The 27,400-nt window shown below is 31.2% G+C and overlaps 4 protein-coding genes and 1 pseudogene across 4 annotated transcripts; 4 read left to right on the top strand and 1 right to left on the bottom strand.

The window, feature by feature from the left end:
* The first annotated feature begins 551 nt into the window (after nucleotides 1-551).
* LOC111035961 (cAMP-dependent protein kinase catalytic subunit beta-like) lies at nucleotides 552-6,344 on the top strand. Its single transcript, XM_022317805.1, has 3 exons — nucleotides 552-836; nucleotides 2,560-2,947; nucleotides 5,546-6,344. Exons 1-3 carry the CDS (start codon nucleotides 552-554, stop codon nucleotides 5,956-5,958), a joined length of 1,086 nt encoding a protein of 361 aa, XP_022173497.1. The 3' UTR covers nucleotides 5,959-6,344.
* A 3,999-nt stretch (nucleotides 6,345-10,343) lies between these two features.
* Nucleotides 10,344-14,325, bottom strand: LOC111035958 (annotated as a pseudogene).
* Nucleotides 14,314-15,117, top strand: LOC111035950 (the record flags this gene model as incomplete). The annotated part of the gene is made up of 1 exon (XM_022317794.1): nucleotides 14,314-15,117. A coding segment is annotated over one exon (648 nt), but the record flags the coding sequence as incomplete, so codon positions are not given.
* Nucleotides 15,118-15,163: 46 nt separating this feature from the next.
* LOC111035959 lies at nucleotides 15,164-15,967 on the top strand. Its single transcript, XM_022317803.1, has one exon. It carries the CDS (start codon nucleotides 15,320-15,322, stop codon nucleotides 15,866-15,868), a length of 549 nt encoding a protein of 182 aa, XP_022173495.1. The 5' UTR covers nucleotides 15,164-15,319; the 3' UTR covers nucleotides 15,869-15,967.
* Nucleotides 15,968-17,976: 2,009 nt separating this feature from the next.
* LOC111035953 (histone-lysine N-methyltransferase SUV39H2) lies at nucleotides 17,977-22,334 on the top strand. The gene is made up of 3 exons (XM_022317797.1): nucleotides 17,977-18,446; nucleotides 20,442-21,036; nucleotides 21,098-22,334. The coding sequence occupies exons 1-3, from the start codon at nucleotides 18,437-18,439 to the stop codon at nucleotides 21,753-21,755; spliced, it is 1,263 nt and encodes a 420-aa protein (XP_022173489.1). The 5' UTR covers nucleotides 17,977-18,436; the 3' UTR covers nucleotides 21,756-22,334.
* The last annotated feature ends 5,066 nt before the right edge of the window (nucleotides 22,335-27,400 follow it).

The raw sequence follows: 27,400 nt of genomic DNA, 5'->3' as shown, positions 1-27,400 counted from the left end.
ATGTATAAAAAAATTTTCATTTATTTTTTAAATTAATTTTGCCCCCCCCCCCCTAAAAAAATGTCTGGGGACGCCCATGGCCGTGTGCACTACACTCGCACGGTGTAAGAAAAGATTAACAGCGTTAGTCACGTGCGATCTACAAATCACGAGCACAGTCACGGGTCGGCAACGGTGGTGAACTGGCCCGATGTTGAGTCAGGTTTAACCGCATGAAAAAGACAAACGAAGATAGCTGGTCAAGTTTTCGAGCAACGAGTTGGAATGGGACCACGGAAGAGGAACGTGTCGCTGAGAGACAGAATTTCAGTTCTGAATTTGTTATCAAATGATTAATAATCCATTCACATGTAATTATTTACTATTCATATAATAATATACTCAACACATCATGTTTATTGTACAGTAAAAACTTAAATTACTTAGTAACAATTAAGTCAAACAACTATTTATTTTGTATTTAATACAAAATTATTATTTACCTATTCCTACAACCTACTTACCTTTGTATTTTATTCTACACAATCAATTTTTATTTTCTCAAAAAAGCTATGGGCAATGTATCATTTAGACAAAAAAAAAGCAGGAATGATTTGTCGATCGGTAAAACATCGTCATGTGGCCTTACCGAATTCTGGAACCAAAAAAGACAAGATTTTAATGACATTTACTTTAAAAACAGTAATTTTCCACCAGCTGAAGCGTCGGACTTTCGTGTTACAACCATATTAGATGAAGGATCTTTCGGATCTGTTGCATTGACAATACACAATACAACTGGTACTGTTTATGCGACAAAAGTAATTGCCAAAAAGAAAATCGTTAAAGGTCGCAATGTAAGTATTTTTCAACACTGCAATTGTCGATACTGGATTTAACTATTTTCCGCTTTTGTAAGGTTAATTAGTAATAAAACCCTCTGTATATACAAAGAAATATCCATAGCTACCTACTCCATACACTCCTACGTATACAATATCATATTTACCATATTACACATTTACAATATATATATATATACCTAACAACTAACAATATTACCTATTCAAACTTCATATTAAATCCTTCTATATGCCATTTACACTTCAGAAAAATAATCTTCCCTCACTTCAACTTCAAGGAGTCGAGATTCTTACAACGGCTCAGATAAAATATTTAGGAATTTCATAAAATACTAACCTGAGGCCCACATTTTAAGTCCAAAAGTAAAACCCTTAACATCTGCTCCCATCTGCTTAGACCAATTTTCAAATCTTAACTATCAATTCACACAAAATCCATACTATACAAGTCTCTACTCAGATCCATTTGGGAGTGCTGTATGCCTGTATGCAAATCGGGGAATCGGGGATGTGCCAAACCTTCCCAAGTCCACACCATTCAAACCTCCCAGTCCATCATTATTCGGCTGAAAGCCTCGGCTTCCTGGTACGTAACAAATTAAACCCTACACAAAGATTTAAAAATTGCAACAGTCCACCAACTATCCAAATTATATTACAACAGATTTTACTCTAAACTGTAACACCATCCAACCCAACTATAAACGAATACGATATATTTATAGAATATTTTGTATTGTCTCTAGAGACCAGTAGTTTCCAACTCAACATTAGGCATAGACCACTATTGTACATTTTCCACTACCACGGATCACTACTTAATTCCACTCTTCAAACACCCCTACCACTAATTTCATAATAATTTACGAGTTATGCGTGTACACAATAAAATTAGTGATACAGTTAATGCTCTGGAAAATTGTACTTGTTTAAAAAAAAAATACAAGTTAAGGTTATCAATAGGTACCTACTTAATTCATGTGACTTATAAACACTAGAAAAAATATCTCTGACCACTTAGACGAGTCCACGCGGACCACCAGTTGAGAACTATTATTTTCAACTATACAGCTCAAAATCTGAAGAGGATAATATTTTCAATATAACTGCATAATTTTAAAGTCACATTTTTAATTATATTATATCGTCTATAGACACACCCATGATTGTATCATGCATGCATGTATATTCTTTTCTTTTTTGGAAAATCAACATATTTTCGTCTCTCCCGTCATCTGCGATAATCCATATTGATATACGCATTATAGCCCTATTTTTAAATAGGTAAATGGGAAATCGTTGCACACAACAGATATTTAAAAGAGGATATCGAGCTATATTATGAGGGCTATATGTTTGGAATGTTCCCATACATAGCTTACACCTACCTGTATATGGTAATAATATTTATAATAAATATAGCATCTGATATGTTAGTATGTTACAATAACAATAAGTTAATTGTGGTTTAAGATCGTATTAGATATATACCGTTAAATATCATGATATATGCAGTGGCTAAATTGGAAAAAAAATAGAAGGGGGTGAAAAAATATTTTAAAAAATGCAGCCTAATCAACCTAACCTAATTCTTGTTGATCAGGATATAATTATAGAATAAAGGGTACGTTAAAATATTTTTTTGTTTAAAATAAGGGGTACTCCGTCACCCGTGTCACCCTCCAATTCAAGCACTGAATATATGCGTATATTATAGGTGCAGCGAATGCTTAATGAAAAACGAATTTTGGAGTCTATCAATTTTCCGTTTGTCATTCGCCTTGAGTATTTCTACCAAGACCACAGTTTCATTTACTTTGTCATGCCGTTCGTGTGCGGCGGTAACATTCACACGCACATGAAACGCCACGGGTCGATGGACGAAGGCAAGGCCCGGTTTTATTTTTCAGAAGTTCTTCTGGCCGTTGAATACCTGCACAAGTTAAACTTGGTGCATCGGGATATCAAGCCCGAAAATATACTAATCGACGTCAACGGGCATGCTCAACTGGCAGACTTTGGGTTTTGTAAACACATTAAGGGTCGTACGTTCACGTTTTGTGGTACTGCTGAATATTTGGCTCCGGAAATTATACTCAGACGAGGTGAGGAGTAATGACCCATTAATTGATTAAACTATTAAAATAGGTATACTGCAGGTAAACAATAGTTTGATCTACAAGTGTTATATCGTATATATGATAATGTACAAGACGGTTATCATTGTTATTAGTACCTAAATATCAAAACCTTGGTATAGACCAGAGATATATACAACAAAACACAGCACACTATTTTAGATTCTGAGCGGAGCAATGAATGTATTGATTTTACAATGATGCGTGTTTTTTTATTTTTTATTTATTTTGGAGTCTGACATCACGGTTTGGAGCAGTTCGAGTGCTTCGATTTCCGTCAACAGCAAGTTTTCTGGTAGGAAAGTGAATCTATTTTGTGCATTTGGGAGGTCAAAATTTAAAATTCCCAATAGTTTTAAAAAGCGAAAGAAAAAACAAACAAAAAATTAAGGAAAACGGGATATTTTACGTAAAACCAGTTTGACTAACAAAAATGATCATAGATACATGAAATTTTCACTGAATATTTGTGTTAGCATTTTCTGTATACACCATACAATTTTCAAAATATTTTGACTAGTATTGAACTATTTAAAGGCTTATGAAATTTTCAATTATTATTTGTTTTTTTTAAACTAATGTCGATAAAAAAATTTTCGCTCTATCAAAAAACTTGAAAATGTAATAAAAGGTTCCTCGTAAGTTTTTGTTAGTGAAATTTAAAAAACAAATTGAGCTTAAATCCACAATTAATTTTTATGCACGTTTGAATTTAGAATTATGACAAAATTCGTAAAAAGCACAAAAATCATCAAATTACTTTGAATTAGGAATTCATAAAAAATTTTCTTTTTACATCTAAGATTTAAAAAGCAGGTAAGTGGATGTGGCTCTGCTGTACATTAGGTGCCTATATAGAAGGACACTGTAATGGATGATATTAAATTTTAATTCAATTATATGTTGTCAATGTATACGAAAACGATTCTGAGCCGAGACGATATGTCAGTATAGGATATTTTATTAATTAATTATTTTTATAGTTAATTATTATATCAATTATCTTTTATTGGTTGTGTCAAAAAGCATGACAATTTAATGCAAGATTCTTGATATATTGTTACAAAAGCAGTTGAAAAATATTAAAAATACATACTCAAGATTTTTTTTCTAAGCATTTGAAGTTCAAATTTTCCTAAACAATATTTGAAACACCTATTTTTCCTCACAGGTTAGGTTATTGTTATACTGGTACTGAATATAATATAATGCTAAATATTAACCTATCTGTTATTGTAATGTAGAACAGTAAAAACATCGTGGAAAAGAAGGTATTATTTAGATTTTAGATTTCAGATTGATTTTGCCAATTAATTACCTATCTAACTTCTTATTTATTCTTTCAAGCCAAGTACGCTACACCCTACACTTTAATATAGTACCATGATAATTGATAGTAGTGACTCGGTGTGGCGAGGTGCCGAGGTCGTACTCAATCTGCAGAAACGTAATTACCGGCCGGTGTTGCTAGCTCCCGTATGGATGACCACCCGGGAATTTTAGCAACATATCCTTGCCACACGCCCACACATACACAGACAAGCGTTACAACCCGACCAACACAAAAAAACCTACAAAAAATTACAAAAAATATACAAAAAAAACCCTACCACACCAGACTACCACCCACACCCAATGGTCTATGTTGCCGATGAGGTTCCCTAAAAAAAAAAAAAAAATACTATAGTAGGTATGGACTTACAGTTTTGTGATAAGTAACAACTTAACTGTGGTGGGTATATATTACAAATTCAGTGAGTATACCTAAGAATATACCTATTAAATATAAAAATAATATAATTTATTCTGCAGCTTTATATTACGAGTTATTTTTTGTTTTAATTACAAGAACTATGTATTAATTTACTAAAATTAACGGCGAGCAGATATTTAATCACCGGCAATTATGCTAATTAATTTAGTACTACTTTGTTAATGCAGTTAACTACGACCTATAAGTAGGTATCCTAACCTAACCTCTCTACCTATATCTACATAAGCAGTTATTACATTTTTTCTGTTATAATATTCTGAACGTTATAAAATTCATTAAATCTCTTCTAGTAAGTAATTTAAAAAGCAATTAATAATACAATTGTATTATACAAATGAATAAATACCTACGTCTACAAAGTTTTTGATTTGTTTTATAAATTACAAATGTTAAAAATATAGTAGCTAATATTAAAGACAGTTTTGGTATACCATTTAAAACTATAGCCTTTAATAAAACTGTAAAATCATAATAATATTTTTGCCGAATAAAAAATTACCATAACAATTTACATTACTGCACCTTACCAGATAACGAACAATTTAAAAACCGTTCTGAAAATCAAAAGTGAACAATTTAATTTTAAGACTGTTCGCAAAACCACTATCGTGGTAAAATGTATAATATATTATACCGACGTGATCGATAATCAGTTCCTCGAATCCTGCACACTATGCATAATTTTGATTTTGGATTCATATTCCTACTTACTATATATGATGTTCTAATATAAGTTATTGACCTTATGCGCAGTAACGTATTATTTTGTGGTGGTCGTCTCCGTTTTGCAGGATACGGAAAAGCGGTGGACTATTGGTCGCTCGGGGTTCTCCTGTACGAGATGTTGGCTAACCGTTCGCCGTTCATAGATCGTGACACTGGGAAGCTGTTCAGTAACATCGTGACCGGGGTGTACAGCTGTCCGTTGGGCTTCTCGGGCGATGTGATCAACCTGTTGCGGAACATCCTCAATGTGGACGTGACCAGGCGGTACGGGAACCTGGCGAACGGTATCCGAGACATCAAGAAGCACAGGTGGTTCGGTGACATGGACTGGTGTGCGGCGTTCGACAGGCGCTTGATGCCACCGTACGTGCCGGTAATCAGCGACACCGTCGACACCAGAAACTTCGACGCTCAACATGGCAAGCTGTTCTACGATGCCAGCAAGGACATGTTCAGTGACATTTTCAAGGACTTTTGACGTTGTCTATTGCGTCCAAAAAACAACACTATTTTTACGATTCGCAGACAGGGCAGCTGGAAATCAACAAACGTATATAGGCACCTGCCTACAGGAGACTAATATTATTTGCAAATTGTTATGAATTGTTTACGCAGTTATGAACAGCCGTACTGAAGATGTATGATATACACCGTGCTTGTGCGATTTTATAAAAGAACAAAATCTAACAAATAAACGAAGAGTATCACGAAAAGAAATCAAGGAGGTAATATAAACAGATGAGCCTGAACACTTCAATAACAGTGGTATGACAGAAAAATATCAATTTAATATGTCAATATTATGCTTCGTCTATTAAAAATGAAAAAGGGGGATCAGCGTACACGTGCTGTCACCACGGTAAAGTTAACTATCCTGAAAACCATGACGAGTGTCAATCAGAGTTATTGTACAGTGACATTGAAATTAATAAACATTTTAGACAAAACATAAGAGTGTACAATAATTGATTTGCGATCGCTTCTTTTAATGATCAGAGTAATGATATTATATTATTATTATTTTTTGGTCGATGAACGAGTCGAATGCTATTACAAGTATGTAATTATTGTAATAAATGTCCAGGTTTAGCATTGCACTCCAGCCACCCGCCCCGCACTACTCGAAAATTTAAAGTACCAACCTAGGTACTTACTTTCAAGGGTCAACGATTAAAATAATATACGAGTGAGTTTAGTATGGAAATCTTATTAGTTATTACCCTCCAATCAGATGAATAATTTATTTTTTATTTTCTTCGTTGCACTTAGCACATGACAATACAAAATATACGAATCCGTGCGCGTAAGTCACGTCATTTCAAATCTACTCAAAACAGTCAAAACGATATAAAAGAACCACATTTTATCATTTATGTTGCCTGACAAAACTGTGGTACTTGACCACTTTGACTCTAATTTGGGATACCTACGGATTTTGCTATTTCAATATTTATTCAATGAACTTAAATTGTTATTATTATTATTATTATTTTATTGTTAGGAATTATTATCACATTATCAGTTTTTAGGATACCTATAAAAATAAATTTGGTCAATTAATAACATGAATCAAAATCGTTAGGTTACCTTACCACCCTGTCACAAATCAAAAACCTCATCAATTAGCATATAAAAAAAATAAATACAAAACAAAAAAAGGTATACAGTTTAATCTAGCGTCGAAAATAAGTAAAGTTGGCGGTTTGTCAGGTGCAAAATTTGAAGCCCAGAATAACGCCGATAGATAGCGCTGTCGTTATCGTCCGAAGCAATAATAATGCATACACAATATCAAAGCTGAAATTTGTACTTAAGGATTTAAATCACGATATTATAGTGTTCTCAAATTATTCCTTTTCCTAGTAAATGTTGACATTTTGAAAATTCCACTTACCGTCCCAGTAAGCTTACTAGCCTATGAAGTTGGTTAGACAATCATTCCGCCTTAAAAATCAAAAACGCGTAAATTACATATCCAAATGGCAAGCAACAGGTCTCTTCAGCTCCTTGATAGAAAATAAATTAACTTTTTCGATAGTTTTTATATACCAACATCTAGGTTGCATATTTATAATTAGTTGTGCCAATTTCATGGTAAAGATAAAAAATGCACTAGATGCAGTCAAGCAGATCTTGTACAATCATATTTTTCGATATAAATTTGTTTTTTATAAATTATGGCGTTTATTGAAAATTTACAATCTGTACATTATATACAATAAGTAAATGTGATATAAGAATTATATAAAATGACTTTGAGTAACATGAAGGAAGAGTCGCAGTCGAGTCACCTTTTACAAAGAATTTAAAAAAAAATTATTATGACTTATATAAATGTATTTTAATGGTTAAGCAGATCTCTGCACCAGTTGCGTTTGAGACGTCTTGTGGGGTTGTCTGGGAGAGTTTTTGAGGCCAGTTAAGAGATGAGGTGGTTGTGGTTCGTGAGGAGTCTCCCATGAAATCTTTTATAGAAATTGGTGGCTGTGTCGTGGACGGTTTTGATTTGGAGGTCATCATGGAGTAATTTGTTCGTTACGTACCATGGAGCTTTGGCAATGATACGTAGACAAATTGATTGGAATGTTTGGATCGTGTTTGCATTTGATTTTTTGTTTGGGCCCCATAGTACGATGCCGTAGGTCCATAAGGGTCGGAGGAGGCATTTGTATATAAGGATTTTGTTTTGAATGTTGGTGTTAGATCTTAGTAAAGGTCTAAGTAGGTGAAGTCTACTATTTAATTGTTTTCGTTTGTCCTTGAGATGAGGACCCCAAGTGAGTTTTCTTTCAAACGTGAGACCGAGATATTTGACACTCGTGCAATGAGGAATAGTGGAATTATTCATGATGATCGGCGGACAGTCATGTGGTCTTAAGGAAAAGGTTATATGCGATGACTTGATTTCATTGATTTTAATTCCCCAATTCACGGCCAATTGTTGAACCAAGGCATAAGGATGTTTAGGTGGGTTTGGATTTGATGGCTGGCAAAGATAGGGTCAACACTTGAGGCAAGTATGGCTGTGTCATCGGCGTAAGTTCCAATGAGAGTGAACTGACTAACTGGGATATCAGCAGTGTAAAAAATGTAGAAAATGGGGCGATGTCGCTGCCTTACGGAACGCCAGCTTGAACTTCGTGGTGAGTTGATAGTCTGGTGTTGATTCTGACTCTGAACGTTCTGTTTTCGAGAGTTATATATAAATTATGTCAATCATAGATACAAAATGCAACAGATCTCAGCTTAAAATAATATGGTTTTTAAATGTGACAACCATTGTTCTTATCATTTTTTTGGAACGATTTTAATACAACTCGTATGGAAACTATTCGCACTAATAATATTATTTTAATATTTATTTCAATTTCTAGTGAGGAGTGAGAATTCCTCATTCAAATATATGCGCATTTGTTGAGGCCATAAAATTAATCAATGCAACAAGTTCGTTGAAAATTGTGAAATTTAATGATTGGTCGGCTTTTAGTCTTTAGATTTACGGTATCGAAAAATAATAGATTAAAGATACTGAGTTATTTAAAAAGCATAATTAATATTACCAAAATAAAGGATCGAAGTATTCAATTATGAATTGAAAAGTGATTGTCGAGAGCTGGTCGCGGCCGCTGACGTCAGGTCTCGCTTATCATGATGTCGTGATTAGATGATAATATTAATATTATTATCACTTACCTATAATTTGACAACATTTTATCTTAAGCCGTGCATGTGAATAAAAAAGACGCATGCTGCATTCTGGATTAGTGCATTCGTGTTGTAAGATTTTCACATTACCTAAGCTCTTAAATCCAGCACATAATATTCAATCATTGGTATGTACTATATGTGTCTATGTTTGTCATTATTTTTTCTTCGGTGTATTTGATACCAATAAAAATATTGAATTGTTGTTTTACTTAAATACTTAACATCAATGGTTTATCTTAACCTTTGTTGCTCGCGGATCTCTGTAAAATTTATCTTTGAACTCACAGACTCCGAGTTTAGAAATGAAAATATATTGTTTTAATAAGCAAATTTTTTCACACAAAGCAATTCAATTTGAACGTTTATTACACAAAACTTTATTTTTGAGTACAAACTACATAAAAGTTTCATTAATAAATAATAATACACATAATAAAAAAATTAATTATTTAATGCTATGGCTGATGTTACATTTCTGCTACAAGTTTCAATATTTCAAGCTTGATACTAGATAGTTTTAACCAGAGATCGGAATCTTTATTTTGTGACCGGTTTCTTTCTTTCTATTCTAAATGCTCACTAGAGTAGAAATAGGTTTTTTACTGAGGTATATTGGATAATTTTAAACGGTTTAGGCTACCAAATTTCTAGTATGTGTCTATGTATATTTAAAGTATTTATATAAGACTATACACACATGTATTGATATTATTGCGGGGCTGCAATTTACAGGTTAAGAACCACTACTTTACAACAGTGTTTATAAATACTAGGTTATATTGAACTACCCTACCTTAGTTTTTAACTAAAAAAATTATACATTTCATTATATTTACTTTGTTAACTTTGGTTGTAAATAAGTTTTGTGAAATATAATTCAAATGCTTTTTTTAATATCACATTGAATGGTTGTAAAAAGCGAAATAGGAATAAGAAAGTGTATGAGTTAACTCTTCTTTTAATATGCGGTAAATTTGATTTCAGAATTTGTTCTCAAATCTCTTGGAGTTGGAGAAAACAGTAAACATAAATTGACAACTATGGGAACCATTGAAAAACAAATGAAAGATTCATATGAAAGCATGGAAACTATTTCATCTGAACATGTGAAAGATGATTTTGATTTGTTTGGCGAACAACTCGCTATGAAGTTAAGAGAATTTGATGAACATACACGTGCAATCGTTATGAACGAAATTAATTATATTATTTTTCTTGCCGAATCAAATTTACTTTAATGCAATGGTTGTTATTATTGGCCTCTTCATTTCAATACATTAACAGTTCAAGACTCGGACATTATCCTCACAATATTCCTTTATTTTCTCAGAGTAATCTTAGCTACTTGCCTATATTCAACATGGACTCACCAATAAAATACCTCTCATTAGTCATTAGTAATACAACAGACCTTTATCAATATTCTCTACCTATCTGTTATGACAGTAGTTATTCCACAGAATAGATATATATATATATAGATATTTCATCTATTCTGTGGTTATTATCTCATTCATTGCTCATGTATTGTATGAGACCAGTTAATAATGTCTACAATCAAGAATGCCATAAATACTTTAAAATTGCTTCACAATAAAAATATATTTTCTTTTCTCAAATATTTAAGTGTTAATATTATTTGTTATTATAAATACATAAAAAAGAAAGATATGTCAGAGTTATTGATTATAACTTATAAGTAATCATGTTTAATTTTTTTTCCAAAAGAATGAATTTTGTTTTTACCACTTAATGTATCATTTATACATGAATCTTACAATTTTATTTGTTATTTTTAAAACTATTTGAAAAAGATGGTGTATAATAATTCTGACATTTTAATCATATAATTAAGGACAGTCATTTCATTTTTTTTTTTTTTTTTGTACATGATCATTATGTTAGAATAAGGACTTGTTTTATTAAATAAAAAGATTCTTTTTCAAAATAATATTTATTAATTGATGGTAAAACACCGTTTATATCTTTAAAAAAAATGAATTACATTTGTGATTATTTCTAAATAATTGTGACATTAATTGTAGGTCTCCTACGAGTTGTTCTAAGTGACACCCAGTATCTGGCATTTGCCTGTAAAGTGTAAGAATTTAAAATATGTGATCAATTTAACTTGGTTATCTTTAATAATTATTTTTGATAATATATGAGATAATATAATATTTGAGATTATAATGTAACTTGATATAATAATATAATAATAACTGCATATTATGATGTTTCATTCTTCAAGTATGAAAGGATTAAACAATTATGTTTTTCAATAATTGTATTTAAAGATTATAAATTGACTACAGTAATACCTATTGGCTGTTACTTAGTTATCACTTTATCCGTATAAGTAAATGGTAATTATTTATATACTTAAGTTATAATTTGGATTTATCTAAATAAAGTCATTTAAGCAATATTTTTGAAACAACTAAAAACATAACCTAATAAACTCTTAGGGCAGTTCCTACAATGTCCGGTTAAAGCTAACGGACACTTAAACGGACATTGTAAAAACCAGCTTTAATTAGTTCATTTAGCTGTCAAATGACATGTTATGAGGATTATTATTAAATTAAATCGTGCGTGATTGATTCGCGATGACATACTAAAAGGCTAGGGCTGACGGTGTCGAAAATAATTTTTGGTATTACGGTATTGATTTAAATATCGGTTTGAAACGGTATACAGAAAAACCGAACTGTTTCGGTATACCTAAACACCGATATGGTAAGGTATACCGAAATAATAAATAAAATCCAACTAGTATCGATATTTTTTATTTAATATTGTTTCACAGTTTAATATACTTTATGTCTTTATATTAGGTATAGTATACATAATATTATAATCTATATTATTGCCATTGATACTGGAAAACAGCAAGCACTAAAACTTGCACATATAATTATTATTGTTTACTTCAAATTAAGTTAATGTGTGTTGTTATTGAGAGTAGGAATATAAAAAAGTTCCCTGTAAATCATCCAACCTGCAAGTATATCATGTTAGTAAGACAACTTTTAGAAATATTTATATATATATTTATTATGATCATTACAATTTTAATTACTGAAAGATTAATTTAGGAATTTAACAAAAAAAGAAAAAGAAATAATATAACAATGTCGCGCCTTGCGAAAGAATAACAATTTAAAAAAAAAACAACGTTACAGCAGTTATTTGTGTAGGTGCGCTATATGTCACAGTGAGTAAGTCACTTATTAGAAACATTCTTGGCATTCATAGACAAAAAAATTAACTCTTCGGCATGTTCTGGAGACAATGATGTGGATCGGTGATCGGTAATTACCAGCACAACTAAAAATCCGTTCACTTGGTACACTTGTGCCTTGTATACACAAGTACTTCATAGCTAATTTTGCCAATGTTGGAAATTCAGAATGGAATATTTTCTACCATTGTAAAGGATTACAATGCAAACCAACACTTGACAATGATAAATACTTGTCAAGTTCTATTTGGTTTAAATCTTGAATGGAATTTGTTTCAACAGGTATGTTTGAAAGACACTGTTCGTTCCTAAATTCTTTGGTATTCCTAAATAAAAAGCCAAGAGTTCTTAAGGACTTCGTACAGATATGATCGACATGTGACTTGAATGATAGATCGGTTTTAAAAACCACCCCAAGATCATTATTAATACTAATATCCTCAATGTGGTTTTCAAAGAGATGATAGACATTAATTATTTTGGTACTTGAACGGGAAAAAGACATTTTGAAACACTTATAGGTGGTGTTCAGTTTTAACCAATTTAATTGACACCAATCACAAAATCTGTTTAGGTCATCTTGAATTTTATAATGATCATAAATTGTGACGACATTTGCATACATTTTGAGATCATTAGCAAACAGTTTGTATTTAAAGTATTTGAAACAGGCACCTATGTCCAGAATAAATAATGCAAATAACAGTGGTGATAAATGCCCCCTCTTGGGGAACACCAGATGGTACTGGTATTTTAGTTGATAGAAAACCATTTATTTTCACCTGTTGAACTCTATTCACTAAGTAAGAACTAATCCAAGTTAACAAATGATCAGATATGCCGTATGTCTTTAATTTTGTAGTTAACACTGAATGGTTAACTGAATCAAAAGCCTTGCTGAAATCTGTATAAATAACGTCCGTCCAAATTCCGGATTCATAGAATTTACCAAGAAATTATAAAAACAGAAAAGATTAGTTTCCACAGAATGCCCTTTCCTAAATCCATGTTGGTTATCATCTAAAATGGTTTTAAAAGAAAATGTTAATGCTTTAGACACTAATTCATCTATCAATTTTGGTAAAGATGAATGTTTTGCAATCGGTCTGTAATTAGCTATTAAACTTTTGTTACCAGACTTATAAATGGCCAAATGGGTGTAATAAAACTGGTTTTCCACTGGGAGGGGATAGAGCCAACAATTGATGAACGATTAAATAATATACATAAGGGAACAGATAACGAAAAGATACATGGCCGTAACATATTTGGAATACCATCTGGACCAGGGCATGGATTTAAATCTAAAGAATAAATGGCTTCAAAGATCTCGCTAACAGTGAATGTAATATATGGTTGTACCTGGTATATATCTGCATAGTTTTTTGAGTAACCAAGACATTCACCAATATTCAATTTGTTGGTATAATAAACCAAACTGAAAAATTCTTTAAAAAGATTAGCGACCTCAGGGCCACCTGTTGATGACTTATCCTCAAACATCATAGTTTGAGGCGCTGCAACTCGTTTGCGCACATTAGAAATTTTTTACCTGAAAATCGACGACTCGTTTGCGCACGACGAAATCAGTCATTTACCTGAAAATAGATCACTCGTTTGCGCACAACTACAACACAAGTACAAATTATCAAATATCTTATAGCAATATTATCTTATAAGTGTAGATTATATCATTGTGATTGTGTAGTCGTGTAGATTATATCATTTTGGATTTTCTAAACTACTTTTAGGATAGTTTTAGTATGTATGGTTCAGTTTCAGTACAGTTGTGGCTAGTGTGTTGGACGACGCAAACTATTTATTGTGGACGTAGATATTTCTAATATTTTTAAAACTCGGCGAGGAAAATGATGTTTTAATATTGACAAATATAAATTTAGTGAGTATCGTGTTTTAACGAATGGAAATTTTAATTTTAGATGTTCTAATAAAAAATGTCCTGCAAGTGTTATTGTTAATAAATTAAATAAAATAATAAAAGTAACCAACTCTCATAATCATGAAGAGTATAATAATCGAACAATGACGAGAGAAATAATCAGAAGTACTTTTAAATGTAGTGCAGAAAACGATTTGTACATAAAATCAAACAAATTAATTTGCCGTGAGTTACTAAATACAGAGAATTTTACAACAAATTTAGAACACAGTGATGTTAAATTGCTACGAAGATCAATGTATGAAAATAGAAAAAAACACTATCCAAATTTACCAAAATCTTTTGAAGACGCAAGAAATCAACTGATCAACATGCAAAATGACATTCAATACCAAGGTAATAAATTTTGTTTTCTCGGTGATGATAAAAACATATTTATATTTACTTGTGAAAAAAATTTGGAATTACTTAAATATTCTGAACACGTGTTTGGGGATGGAACTTTTTCATTTGCCCCTAATCATTTTGTCCAACTTTATACGATCCACGTTTTTCAAAATAATTTTTATGTACCCCTTGCTTATTGTTTTTTACGTAACAAGCATACAAACAGTGGCGTGGCGAAGTAGATTTTTTGGGGCAACTGCCCCTAGTACAACCCAGGGGTGGGTGGGTGCTTATGTTAGTGGGTGATATCTAAGGGTAAATAATATATTAATTTACCTTTATGACATTTGTCATTCAACTGCAGTATACTATTCTAGAATTCTTATTTACTATTATTATTATTATTATTATTATAATTATTTAGAATTGGTTAATAATAAAAATAAAAACAATAACTTTTTTAGAGGTTTGTAATAAAAATATGGGGGGGGGGGGGATATACAAATCTGTGAGACGTGGGTGGGTACCAAAAAAATGTATTCGCCCCTACTATAAAATCTTGTCGCCACGCCACTGCATACAAATACTTACATACAAAATATGTGGCAATCACTAAACAATATATGCTTAGAAATGACGGGGATAGAAATTAATGTAATCAATTTTCATGCTGATTTTGAAAAGGCAGCGCATAATGCGGTATTGCAAATTTTTCCTCGATGTAAAATTTTTGATTGTACCTTTCATTTAGGACAAAATTGGTTCAGGCAAATACAGCAAAATAAAATATTATTATCTGAGTACTTGAAAGATTCGGAAATTGGAAGATGGATGAAGTATTTTTATGGTTTAAGTTATTTACCACCAAATGAAGTTTCAGATGGCTTTACAGATCTTATGGCGGTAGCACCTGGTACTGCAGTTAGTTCTTTATTCTCAGATTATATTTTAGAAAATTATATAGACTCTAATAGCAATTTTCTACCAATCTTATGGGCTTGTGAACCAAATGGCAATCCCAAGACGACGAATAATGCAGAAATTTTCCATAAACATTATAATAGCCAATTTTATACACCACATCCACACATACATCAAGTCATTGATATACTCATTCAAATTCAAATTCAAATTCAAATTGAAAATTAACTCAATACAAAACAATGTAATGAATTATAAAAGAAAGGAAACTGTACATAAAGAAGAATACTTACAAGATATGTGGAATAAATATAAAAATAAAACTATCGACCGCTTAACTTATATAAAAAATATTGGAAATAAATTCCATCATACAAATTTAATTTAAAATAATAATAATTACGACGATACTTCATATTAACTGTAGAATATTTTTGTATTTATATTTTATATTATTCATTATTATTTATTTTTATTTTTATATTGACCTATGATGTTATAATGATCTATGTAACACATATCATACACGCACACACACACACACACACATACATTTTTAATCACGCCTGTTTAAAAGTTTGAAACAGACAGTCCTAAGCCTGTTAAAGTGAGAAGGGAAATGTGTGCGCAAATGAGTTCTGACATTGGGGATTTTTGTCACAGGTAGCCAAAATTTATGTGCGCAATCGTGTTGTGTATTTTTGCGCAAACGAGTTGTAAAAAAGGTAAATGTGCGCAAACGAGTTGTAGCCGTTTGAGGTACGGAATTATTGTTTTTTAAACCATTGATGTATCGCCAGAAGGACTTTGGATCAGAGGTAAGGTTAGATTGGATTCTTTGTAAATAGCACAAGTTACTCAATTTAGACTCCCGTTTGCATAAACTACGTAATCGCGAAAATTCATTGTAGATATGAGGATCTTTTGTAACCTTAAACTCTTTATGTAAACGTTTTTTATTGTATATTAAAGATTTTAGTTCCCTACTATACCATTGAGGGTACTGGTTTTTATGTTTATAAGTTTTAAGAATAATCGAGTTAATTGCATCATGAATAACTGAATAGAAATTAGATACAATGACAGAAAAATCTAACGTATCACTTAATAAAGAGTTCCAGTCAATATTATTTAAGTAAGCATTCATCGACTCATAATTACCACGTCGAAAATTAGGCTCTGGGGACGGGAATGGCGTATAAGAGAGGAAACAAAATTTGGGCCATTTATTTGAAGTGGGGGATGGGCCACGTGAACAGAAATTAATGGAAACGAACACTTTGATACTTCTAAAGTATTGTTATCGGATATTACTAAGTCTAGTATATTATTTCTATAATTAGGAATAAAATTGAGTTGAAAAAAACTACTCATACGCAATAGTCTCAGCAAGAAAATTTGATTTAACATAGGTACTATCAGATAATATAGCGTGATATTGATTAGACCATTTTATCCCAGGTAAATTAAAATCACCAACTATTATAAAAGTATAGTCAGAGAAGATTAGCCTTAAGTTCTCTAACTCGGCACATTGGCATTTATATACATCAATAGAACTATCTATTTGGAGGGATATAGATAGCCACAATAATAATTTTACAATTACTTGATTTGAATGAAACGGCTAAGCATTCTAGTGAAACATTAGATAAGGTAAGATCATTAGGGCAAAAACGATTATGGATAGCTATAAGAATTAAGAACGCCACCTCCTTTAATACGGTCATTATTCATATCATTTCTATTCATAACAACCATTTCTGTCAAAATCTATTTTTTTCTGTGAAACATTATTGAGGCGGGTGAGACCGGCTGTTTGGCATGGCGTAGCCACTCGATGTAACTTCCAATGTGCCTTTAAAATAATTATTCTTAAAAAATCTGAATATTTTGCTATTGATTAGGCCATGTTTGTGTCTTTAATTAACCATCCTTTCAATTTTCCTGTAAATTTTCTATAAAAAATAATTTTGATGGTTCACAAATGCCAGGCCCGTGACGTATCAAAAATGTGTGGTATCAACATTTTACAGTTCCCGCCTTTCATTCTTATTCCCTAATAAATGTTTATAACATATTCAATAGTGCCTATTTGTTCTATAAATGGTATGCAAAAAGTCATTATTGTTTTGACAAAGGTTAAGACCGTCATATTATGTTTCCCGCCAAATGCCAATGCGTATACCCGTTTACCGCTCTTTACACTCTACGGCTACCGGTTGCGCTCCCATCTGCTGTTGGCGACACTGCGCGCCATCCGCCATGTCCGTTACCGCCTGGCGCCGACCCCTGCCCCCGGCTCCACTTTGGCACATTCAAAAACCGATCGGCGACCGTTGGACTGCACGTACCAGTTGTACGGTGTACTATTTAGCACTGCGCGTCTGCGCCGAGCGGCAGCCGTTTTAATTTTCATTGTTATCTCCACGAAGTCGATGTACCCGGTACCGTCGTAGTGTCCCAACCGCTGTCTACTGTCCGCAGTCGTAGCCGCTTTATTTTATAGGCCTGTCGCCCGTATTTGTTTGTACCGCGTTTTGTTATCGCTGTTCGGCCGTTACTCTACGCCGCCGCCTTACCCCACCATCCTCCCAACGTTTACCTGCTCTCCCGCCCGCCCGTTCGACAACACTCATTCGTTCTACGGTTCCCGCGCTAACCGATACGGTTCGTGTTGTCGGTACGGCCACAGAGATCGAGTGTTCCTGGTGCGAATCCGTCCGTCTGCTGCCAAATTTTTACCTGATACGTTGACCGCCAGTTGATCCAGATTTTTTATTCTCGGCCTCTACAATGCATAAAGGTATGTTTTTGTTGTTCAAAATCCGTGTCGTCGCATGGTGCGTGGTGTCGTCGTCTCTGTGGGCCCGCCACGACGGTGACATGACGGGTGTTTCGTTATCGCCAGTCCTTGATAGTTTTCACCGAGGTTTTCCCACCCAGCGTTAACGGACTTTTCTATTCCACCGTTTTTTCACCTTCAGCGTCCGTTGGCGTTGTGGTGAGGTGTTGGTGGGCTATTTTTTTCACGAAACCATTCCTAATTATCGCAGGTAGGTGACAAAATTCGAAATCGTCCTCGGTCGTGCTCCTCCGAGTTCTGGACCCTTAAGGGGTTTTTAGAGTTCTCTGGTCGAACTCGACGAGGATTAGATCGGCTTCGCTACGTTCAGAAAACATACATTTCTACTACCTATTTTAAATGTTTGTTACTTGTTGTATAATAACAAATAATCAGATTCATGATGTCGCCAACTTGAATCTAATACCTGCTGTCAATATCAAGGTTTAAAACCCGCAACTGCGTATCTACCAACGTATTCACTTTGCAACATTAAATATAATATGATTAAAATTTAGTTTTTATTGATTAATAATTTTTAAAAATTTCTGGTTTGTGTGAATATCTTAAAAACCCTTTAATTATGTAACTATTGATGAAAATATCTAGGTAGGTTGGTACTCAAGAGAACGTAGTACCTGCATGCTCTGTCACCGTCTTACACACATACGACGTACCAAATTTTTGTTCACCAGTTACGGTGGTGTGCTGTACTGCTGTTAGTTTTGATATTAGAGTGAATTGACCCATTATACAATTTAAAGGTAAAATTATTTTCTAGGGCTGCATGTAGGCTTTTATTAATATTATTTTTAAGTAAGTTATGACAGTTTTGAGACTGTGTATTTTAAAATGATCATAGCTTGCTTATTTACTAAGCAAAAACGCCGTAAGTCCCCCAAAAAAATAAAAATGAGTTAAAAACAAATAAATTATTTTAAAGTTTAGCTTGTATCGATGAACATACATTGTAAGTCTAAAATATTACTCCAAAAGTATAGCACAAACAATAATCAAATAACTAAAATGCCGTAAATCGTAGACAAATTTGTGGTTGCTAGATAAAAATGCCTCAAATACACTGTACTAAGGACTAGCGCTGTAGGTATCGTAGAAGATACCGCATTTTATCTCGGTACATAGTACAAATTATAATTGACGTGATAGTATCCTTCAAATTCTGTCCCAAGTTATGCCAGCTAATAGAAACATTTTTCGGTAAAATATTCGTACTTGTTAATTATAAAAATTATGTATCTTTTTTTTTTATTTATAAATTGACTGAAAAATAATATATTTGTTTTGTGAATTTAATGTTAAAATATATTAATAATTTTATCATATCAGAAATTATTGCTTACGAGTTCTGGCATTCTTGTTTTTGAATAAAGTATCTAAAGTTTATACCAATACTAAGGTACAATGTAAAAAGTAAAATATCTTGTTCAAAATTAATTTAATCATATTTATTATTGATTCATTGCATCCGTTGGGTAAAATTATATAGGAAAACATATATCATATTTAAATAATTAGAATGTACAAGGTGTTATGATATTATGAAAATATTAAACACCAAAACGCGTTTTCTCAAAATTGTTTTCTGGTGACCTACAGCGTTTTTGCTTATGACGGCTGTGTATGAGCTTACTATATCAAAACTTACAGAATATTATTGAAACTGATGAGTGAAAATTTGCCATGTTGTACGTGTGGGTGCCACGTCCTTAATAAGTCTGTGTTTTACATAAGTATTAATTGGTTATCATTTTATTATTTTCGGTACTGAAAAGTTGTTTCACTTATATAATTTAGGAAATAATAATAATATAATTTACTTAAAATCATGTATAACAAAAATCCTTAAGAACTACCTAAATTTTATTCCAATTTGACTTAAATATTCATTCAGTGTGAATCAAAATTTTTTAGTTCAATATATTATAATTTTTCCAGGAGTGGCTGATAATGAGTATGAAATAGAATCAATTTTATTTGATGATACATATGGGAGCAAAACTATGTATCTCGTAAAATGGAAAAATTATCCTATGGACCAATGCACATGGGAACCGTATCGAAATTTAACCAACTGTTCTCAAGCATTAAATGATTACAGAGCAAATAAGATAGTTGCTACTGAAATCTACCAGACTCCACGTTATAAAGAACTGTACGATTCGCTTAATATTTTTGCCGATCAAGAGCTCATTGAATTATTGCACCATGTGATCCAGGATGGCATGCCGTCTATAGATGACAAGTTTGTTAAGGGTACTATTGCTTATTTATCGACAGTATCTCCAAGTAGTAGAAGCACAGCATTAACGAAACTCATCAGACATAATTTAATGATAATTGAAGTTGATAGAAAAAGGCAAAAACAAATAGAAAAATTAACTAAATGGCAAAGTGATATGGCTGCAGTCTGTGGATTTAGTATAAGTGTACTAAACAATGTAGACTTCGAAGGCCCGCCAAAACGATTTTTCTATGTTGATGAATGCGTTGCAGGCAATGGCGTTGTCATTCCAAATGACCCTCCAGTTTGGTATGCAAAATAAAAATATTTTTTGTTTTAACACTTAAATGAGTATTTTTTTTAAATTTAGGTGCCACTGTGATGTTACCTGTGGAGGAAGAAAACGTAAAAAAACCGAATGTCATTTTGGTGATTTTCAACTCGCATATAATAAATTCAAGCGTGTTATAGTTCCTCAAGGCACTCCTATTTATGAGTGTAATAAAAAATGCACTTGCGATGCAACATGTGTGAATCGAGTGGTACAACATGGTCCTAGCAAAAATTTAAAACTTCAAATATTTCGTACTGATAACAATCGCGGTTGGGGAGTCAAAACATTGGTAAATATAAAACAGGGTACTTATATTACTAAATATACTGGTGAAGTAATCACCAGATCAGAAGCTGATCAACGAGCTGTCACACATGGATCAAAGTCAACATACCTGTTTGATCTTGACTATAATACTGATAAAAATGATAGTGTTTATTCTATTGATGCTACTACATTTGGTAATGTATCACATTTTATAAATCATTCATGTGATTCTAATCTGGCCATTTTTGCTGTATGGATTGATTGTTTGGATACTAATTTACCAACTCTGGCATTATTCGCATCTAGAGATATAAGTGCAGGTGAAGAGATTACATTCAATTATATGACATCTGTCAACAATGAAAACCAAAATCGGCGAATTAAATGTAAATGTCTATCTGATAATTGCCGTGGTTACCTGTGTTAGTATAAATAATTTTATTTTCATACTATCCATCACAAATGTATAATTTTTATTGACTATTTAATACTATTTATTTATTCTCAGATAGCATTGCTCATTATGAAAAAGTATGATATAAAATTAATTTTGTATAGTGTTTGGCTTGACAAAAAAGGGTGATTTAGATGTATATAATATAAATTTTACTGATTTAAAAGTAAAGACAAAACGTGTCTTAATAGTACATTTGTAAATTTTTTTCAGTCTTAAAATAAATTAGTTTATTTTATTGGCATTTAAAATAATTAGATTATTATCTCAAGGTTAACTTTTTGTCACTAGTAGATATTAATAATAATATATTAATTTTAAGTACTGAATTCAATAAGACAGTTGATAAGATTTTCTATAGTGGTACCTTAGTATCTAATATAGGTGACTTAATATTCTACAATATTAATATACTGTATAATAAATTAGACTTAATAATTAAATATTTATATGTAGGTTGGCACATTCAGCTAACCAACCACACAAGTACACAAATTATTAAAAGTATTAAATGTATTGTTGCTTTTATTTTTAATAAAGTTGTTTTTTTTTAATTTGTCATATTATATTTAGCCCAAAATATTATTAATATACAACTAAAGTATTTTTATGAAAATTGATTAATTTCTTACTCAGTATTTAGTGATCTTTAAAATTGTTAATTACCATTTTTTTTTTTGTTCTATTATACGTCTATATGTATTTTTTTTCTATTTTTCAATAATTAATTTGTTTTGAATTATTCATTCCATTGAAAATGTATGTTTATTTCCCATTTGTATAATTAACTAAAAATGTACTCCGTTTCTTAATGTTCATTTGACAAAAATATATTTATTTTTTGTATAGTAAACCCAAATTTGACTTTTTTTTTAATAATCAGTAAGACCTTGGTGACATTTAAATTCAGTTGCTTATTACATTAACAGTAGTATGTTGTACAATATATTTCTTTGAGTATGTTTTATTTTGTATTTTAAGACAAAAAATAATCATTGCGTTATAAACCTAGACTTTGCATTAGATTTTTATTTTTAAGTTTTCAATTAATACAATTATGTAGCAAGAAGTTTCAATGTTTCTTTTGACAAAATAAAGTTCCATAATTCAACTTTTTATAAGTTAGTCATGTGAAGTGTTATTGTAATATTATAAAAGACTGAATGTAATTTATATTCAGTTGTTTAAAGAATAAATATATTTTAAATTTTGTACTTAAGTTCTATTGTAATTTACTTAACAGGCAATTTTTTACTTTGTTTTTTATATCACAATATGATTGTAATTATTTTATATTGTAATGTATCTGATGAGTTGAATGCTGTGTTTATTAGTCAGTACAATTTATTACGTACTAATGAATTACACTATGCATATTAATGTAACGGGTGCAAAATATTAGACTAGTTAACTGTCAATCAAAATTATTATATCATGTGATTGATTTAAATGATAATTTAAAGACAATTTTAATATTGTACCTAAGTGTTAAAGAATGGAATTCGTTTTAAATAACTGAAGTGTATATTATTTTTAATGTTTTTTTCAAGACTGTATTTAAATTATGTCATTAAAACATACCTTTTGTTTATATAATATTGTAAAATGATTTAATGTTTATTTGCTTTCATTTAAAGGGCTAAAATGCTCAATAATAGCTTTTTAATAGCAATGAAGGAATGGACTTATAATAAAGTGTAGAATTAGGTGATTGATTTTAATATTCTATGAATACTGCAATAGTGAATTGAGCTTTACCCCAAAACTTTTTTAAATGCCAATAGTTGTGTTCCAACATTTTTAAGCCAAAATGTTACCACTGCAATGCTGTCCTGTACCAAAGTGATAACTCATGAGGAACGAAAGGTCAATATTACCAAATTCCAAAGATTTCTATATTCCGTTGAGATACCTACTCAGGTATAATTGTATAAAACTAGATTATTTTAAACATTTTTCAATACCCACCAACAATGAACATATTCCTCAAAATTCATCAAATTTTTAATTTATAGTCTTTAGTTCATAACAACCAACTAATAGCGAGCATAGATAGCTGCATTTGAACCCAACATGTGCCTTAGCAATATAACAATTTATACCTATCTATTATTTACCTTTTTAATCATAGCCTATTGATGAAACCAAAAAATTGACAACATTTCCATATTGCCGAATGGAAACAAATACAACAATGTTATAATTGTTTTTAAATAAACTTATTTATTTCATTATTTACAGTAACTGTCTTTGTGCGTTCGAAGAATGTTTTGATTAGTTAATTGCTGAATAGCGCTACACAAACAAAAGACCACAAAAACACGGTACAGAGAAAAGATAGCTTATTGATAATTTAATGACATTTTAATCATCAATACACGTTAATGTTCTACATTAAGACCGTGTTCTACATATTTTCAAATTACCTACTTATACATAATTACATTTTACTTAAGTATACCATAGGTCCACAGACATGAATCAGTCAACAATAATAATAATTATTTAGCATGGCTAAGATAACTCAACTCACAGAATATTATGATAAATAATTGTCAATTTTATTGATAGCCTCTATAAATATAATATTTGAAATCTAGGAGTGTGGGTATATTAGTATTTAAGTAGGTATAAATCATAGAATGTATAACTTGAACACACGAATTTATTGGCAATACCTGGGAGGGATATCTTAAACAGTGGTGTGATCAGTTGAGGAGAGAACGCAGGCGGCGTTAGGCCTGTGGGGCCGTGTCATAGGCATTGTGAATATTCGACATGAATGAATATGAATATCGAAAAAATATATTGTACACATGTACTTACTACTTACACAATTATATGGTTTTAAATGATAATGACATTAGTCTTAGCCAATAGCAGCTGGTGTCTTGAAATAACATGGCAACATAACAAAGTGACCGGACAGCGTTATATGATTGTAAACTTTAAGTTTAAAAAAAAACCATTGAAGGGGGAGCTTACTTTTCAACTTTTTTTTTAAACAAATCCACACTACCGCACATTTGCTGACTTTTCAACTTTTTGTCGTAATTTTTTTTAAGCTTTTATATAGTGGTATCACCTTACAAGCACAACCGAACCTAAAAAACCAGGTAAGTTTATGTCGCTTTGCTGTACATTAGGTGTCTAAGAGGTCGCTGTAATGGATGGTCTTAAATTAGAATTTAATGATATCAAATAATTGTATACGAAAAACGATTCTGAGTGGAGACGGTATGTCAGTTTAGGATATTTTATATCGTTATTACTTATTCATATGGTAGCCGGTAAGTTGAATTAATAGTATTCTTACATTATCTGCGATGGTGGAAAAATAATAAATATACCAATGTAATATTGGTCTGTTTTGGAACCGAATAACAACTGAATGATAACCGTTATTCTTTGTGTTATTATGCAATTTTGTCCAAATTTGAACTTAAAATGTCTGTAAAAAATAACTGTATTCATATATTTTTTAGGTTTCTTAGTTATGGAAAAAAACTGCTTAATAAGCAGAACAGTTAGATACAAATTATAATTAAACATTTTTAACTTCTTTTACATTTTCAATCCTTATCTATAAAAATTGAACATCTTATACATTTTTAACCAGGCACTAGAATGTTTTTCCAGGGGTGGCAGAGTGGGGCAAATATTTTTTTTACATGGGCTAAAATTGTTTCAACAAATGCTGAGGTTATTTAAATGAAATATAAATATTTTCGTATCATATAACATAATATAGCTATTAGCTATATAGTACATACGTTTTATATTGTATGCTCTAAACGTTTAAACAGATAATATATACAAACTTTTGAATAATTAAAAATGTTTTAAGAATAATGTCAAATATTTTTTTTTTCTTTATGACTTTAATATTTGTGAATGAATAATTGTTTCTTTTACTTACCTACATTTCATAAAATAATATAAATTAAAGGATGTGTTTAGTAGTGAACAATTAATATCTAATTTTAATATTATTATTTATTTCCTACCTATTTAAAAATAGACTAAGACGGGCGTTGCATGTTGACGCATTGATACGCCGCGTCGCATGCAAGTATAAAATATTAATATTATTACATATTTATATCAGTTTTTATAACGGTACACAAGTTTTCGAAAATATAATAGTATTTCATAAACTAAAAAGGAATATTTCATAAATTCTTTGATGTGGCTCTTATTTAAAAATAATGTATTATGACTAAATGACTTCATTATATCGTACATATTTTTCAGTGGGGGGCTGGTGAGGGGGCTGATCTATTTTCTGGGGGGGGGCTAGAGCCCCACCTTGCCACTCCTTGGCGCCGTGCCTGTTTTTAACTACAAAATCATTTTCAATTTTCAACTTGATAAATATTGTCAACATTTGAACATTAAATTGCTTATAAAAAAAAATCGTGCCCATGTATTTTTAGTATTTTTCCACTGCTATTGTAACAAGTTATCAAGAGTCTTGTATTAAATTTGCATGCTTTTTGACCCACGCAATAACATGTTATTGACATTTGTAGAAAAAAAAAGGATAATGGAAATGTCCGTCAACAGCCTAAAACAAGTCAGAATATTTTAAAAATGTTATCAAGTAGGTATATTAATTAATGAAATAAACATTTGGTGTAAATTTTAAGTGTCTACAGTAATTCGTGTTTGAATTATAACAAAATAAGAAAATCGCTACAAGAGAAATCGAGGGAATATCCAATGTTGTAAAAATTTCAACTTCAAACGCTCATATAAATTTAATTTGACTTTCCGGTAGATATTTTTTTTGATTAAGGTATACAAACTTGTAAGGAATCTTGTATTAAATTTTTAAATCATAGATAAATAGAATATTTTGTATGAATTTCTAACTAAATAGAATTTACTAATTTTCATGATTTTAACGAATTTTGTCAAAATTCTGAATTTAAACGTTCGTAAAAAATTATTGTGGATTTATGCTCAACTTTTTTTTTAATTTCCATTAACAACAGCTTACAAGGAATCTTGTATTACATTTTCATGTTTTTTGACCGAGCGAAAATTCTTTTATCGACTTGGGTTTAAGAAAAAAACAAATAATTATCAAAAATTTAATTTGCCTATAAATAGTTCAACACAAATCAAAATATTTTGAAATTGTATGGTGTTTGCTGTTTAAAAAATTCTTATACAAATATTCAGTGAAAATTACATTTTCTACTGTCATTTTTGTTAGAGTTACACTAAAAACCAAAAACGATTTTTTCGAAAACTGATTTTGCGTAAAAATTCATGTTTCTCCTTAATTTTTTTGTTTGTTTTACCTGTTGCTTTTGAAAACAATTGGGAATTTCAAATGTTGACTCCTTTAAAATTAAAAAAAAGGAAAAAAAAATGACAAAAATGACGATTTTTTAAATGAATTCCGAATAACAGCGTAGGTACAGTTTTAATTTTATATGATGAGCGCTCTGCTATAGGTACAACGCTCCTCGCTAAATACATTCAATTTTCAATGTTTGTTTATATTAGCATTTTCTATTCACTACAAAATTTTCAAAATATTTTGACTCATGTTGAGCTATTTATAGCTATATGGAATTCTATACTTGAAATGTACGCCAAATGTCCAT

Source organism: Myzus persicae, unplaced genomic scaffold (genome assembly GCF_001856785.1).
Source record: "Myzus persicae strain clone G006 unplaced genomic scaffold, MPER_G0061.0, whole genome shotgun sequence".
Taxonomy (NCBI): Eukaryota; Metazoa; Arthropoda; class Insecta; order Hemiptera; family Aphididae; genus Myzus; species Myzus persicae.
The sequence above is the reverse complement of the archived record's forward strand: the minus strand, read 5'-3'. Positions and strand labels throughout refer to the sequence as shown.

Excerpts from the sequence above, each read along its gene's own strand:
- LOC111035953 (XM_022317797.1), top strand. Across the intron at positions 21,037-21,097 it reads CCAAATGACCCTCCAGTTTG|GTGCCACTGTGATGTTACCT; the intron begins GTATGCAAAATA and ends TTTTAAATTTAG.
- LOC111035961 (XM_022317805.1), top strand. The coding sequence starts at position 552 with ATGGGCAATGTATCATTTAGACAAAAAAAAAGCAGGAATGATTTGTCG. Across the intron at positions 837-2,559 it reads AAATCGTTAAAGGTCGCAAT|GTGCAGCGAATGCTTAATGA; the intron begins GTAAGTATTTTT and ends CGTATATTATAG. Across the intron at positions 2,948-5,545 it reads GGAAATTATACTCAGACGAG|GATACGGAAAAGCGGTGGAC; the intron begins GTGAGGAGTAAT and ends TCCGTTTTGCAG.
- LOC111035959 (XM_022317803.1), top strand. The coding sequence starts at position 15,320 with ATGTGGCAATCACTAAACAATATATGCTTAGAAATGACGGGGATAGAA.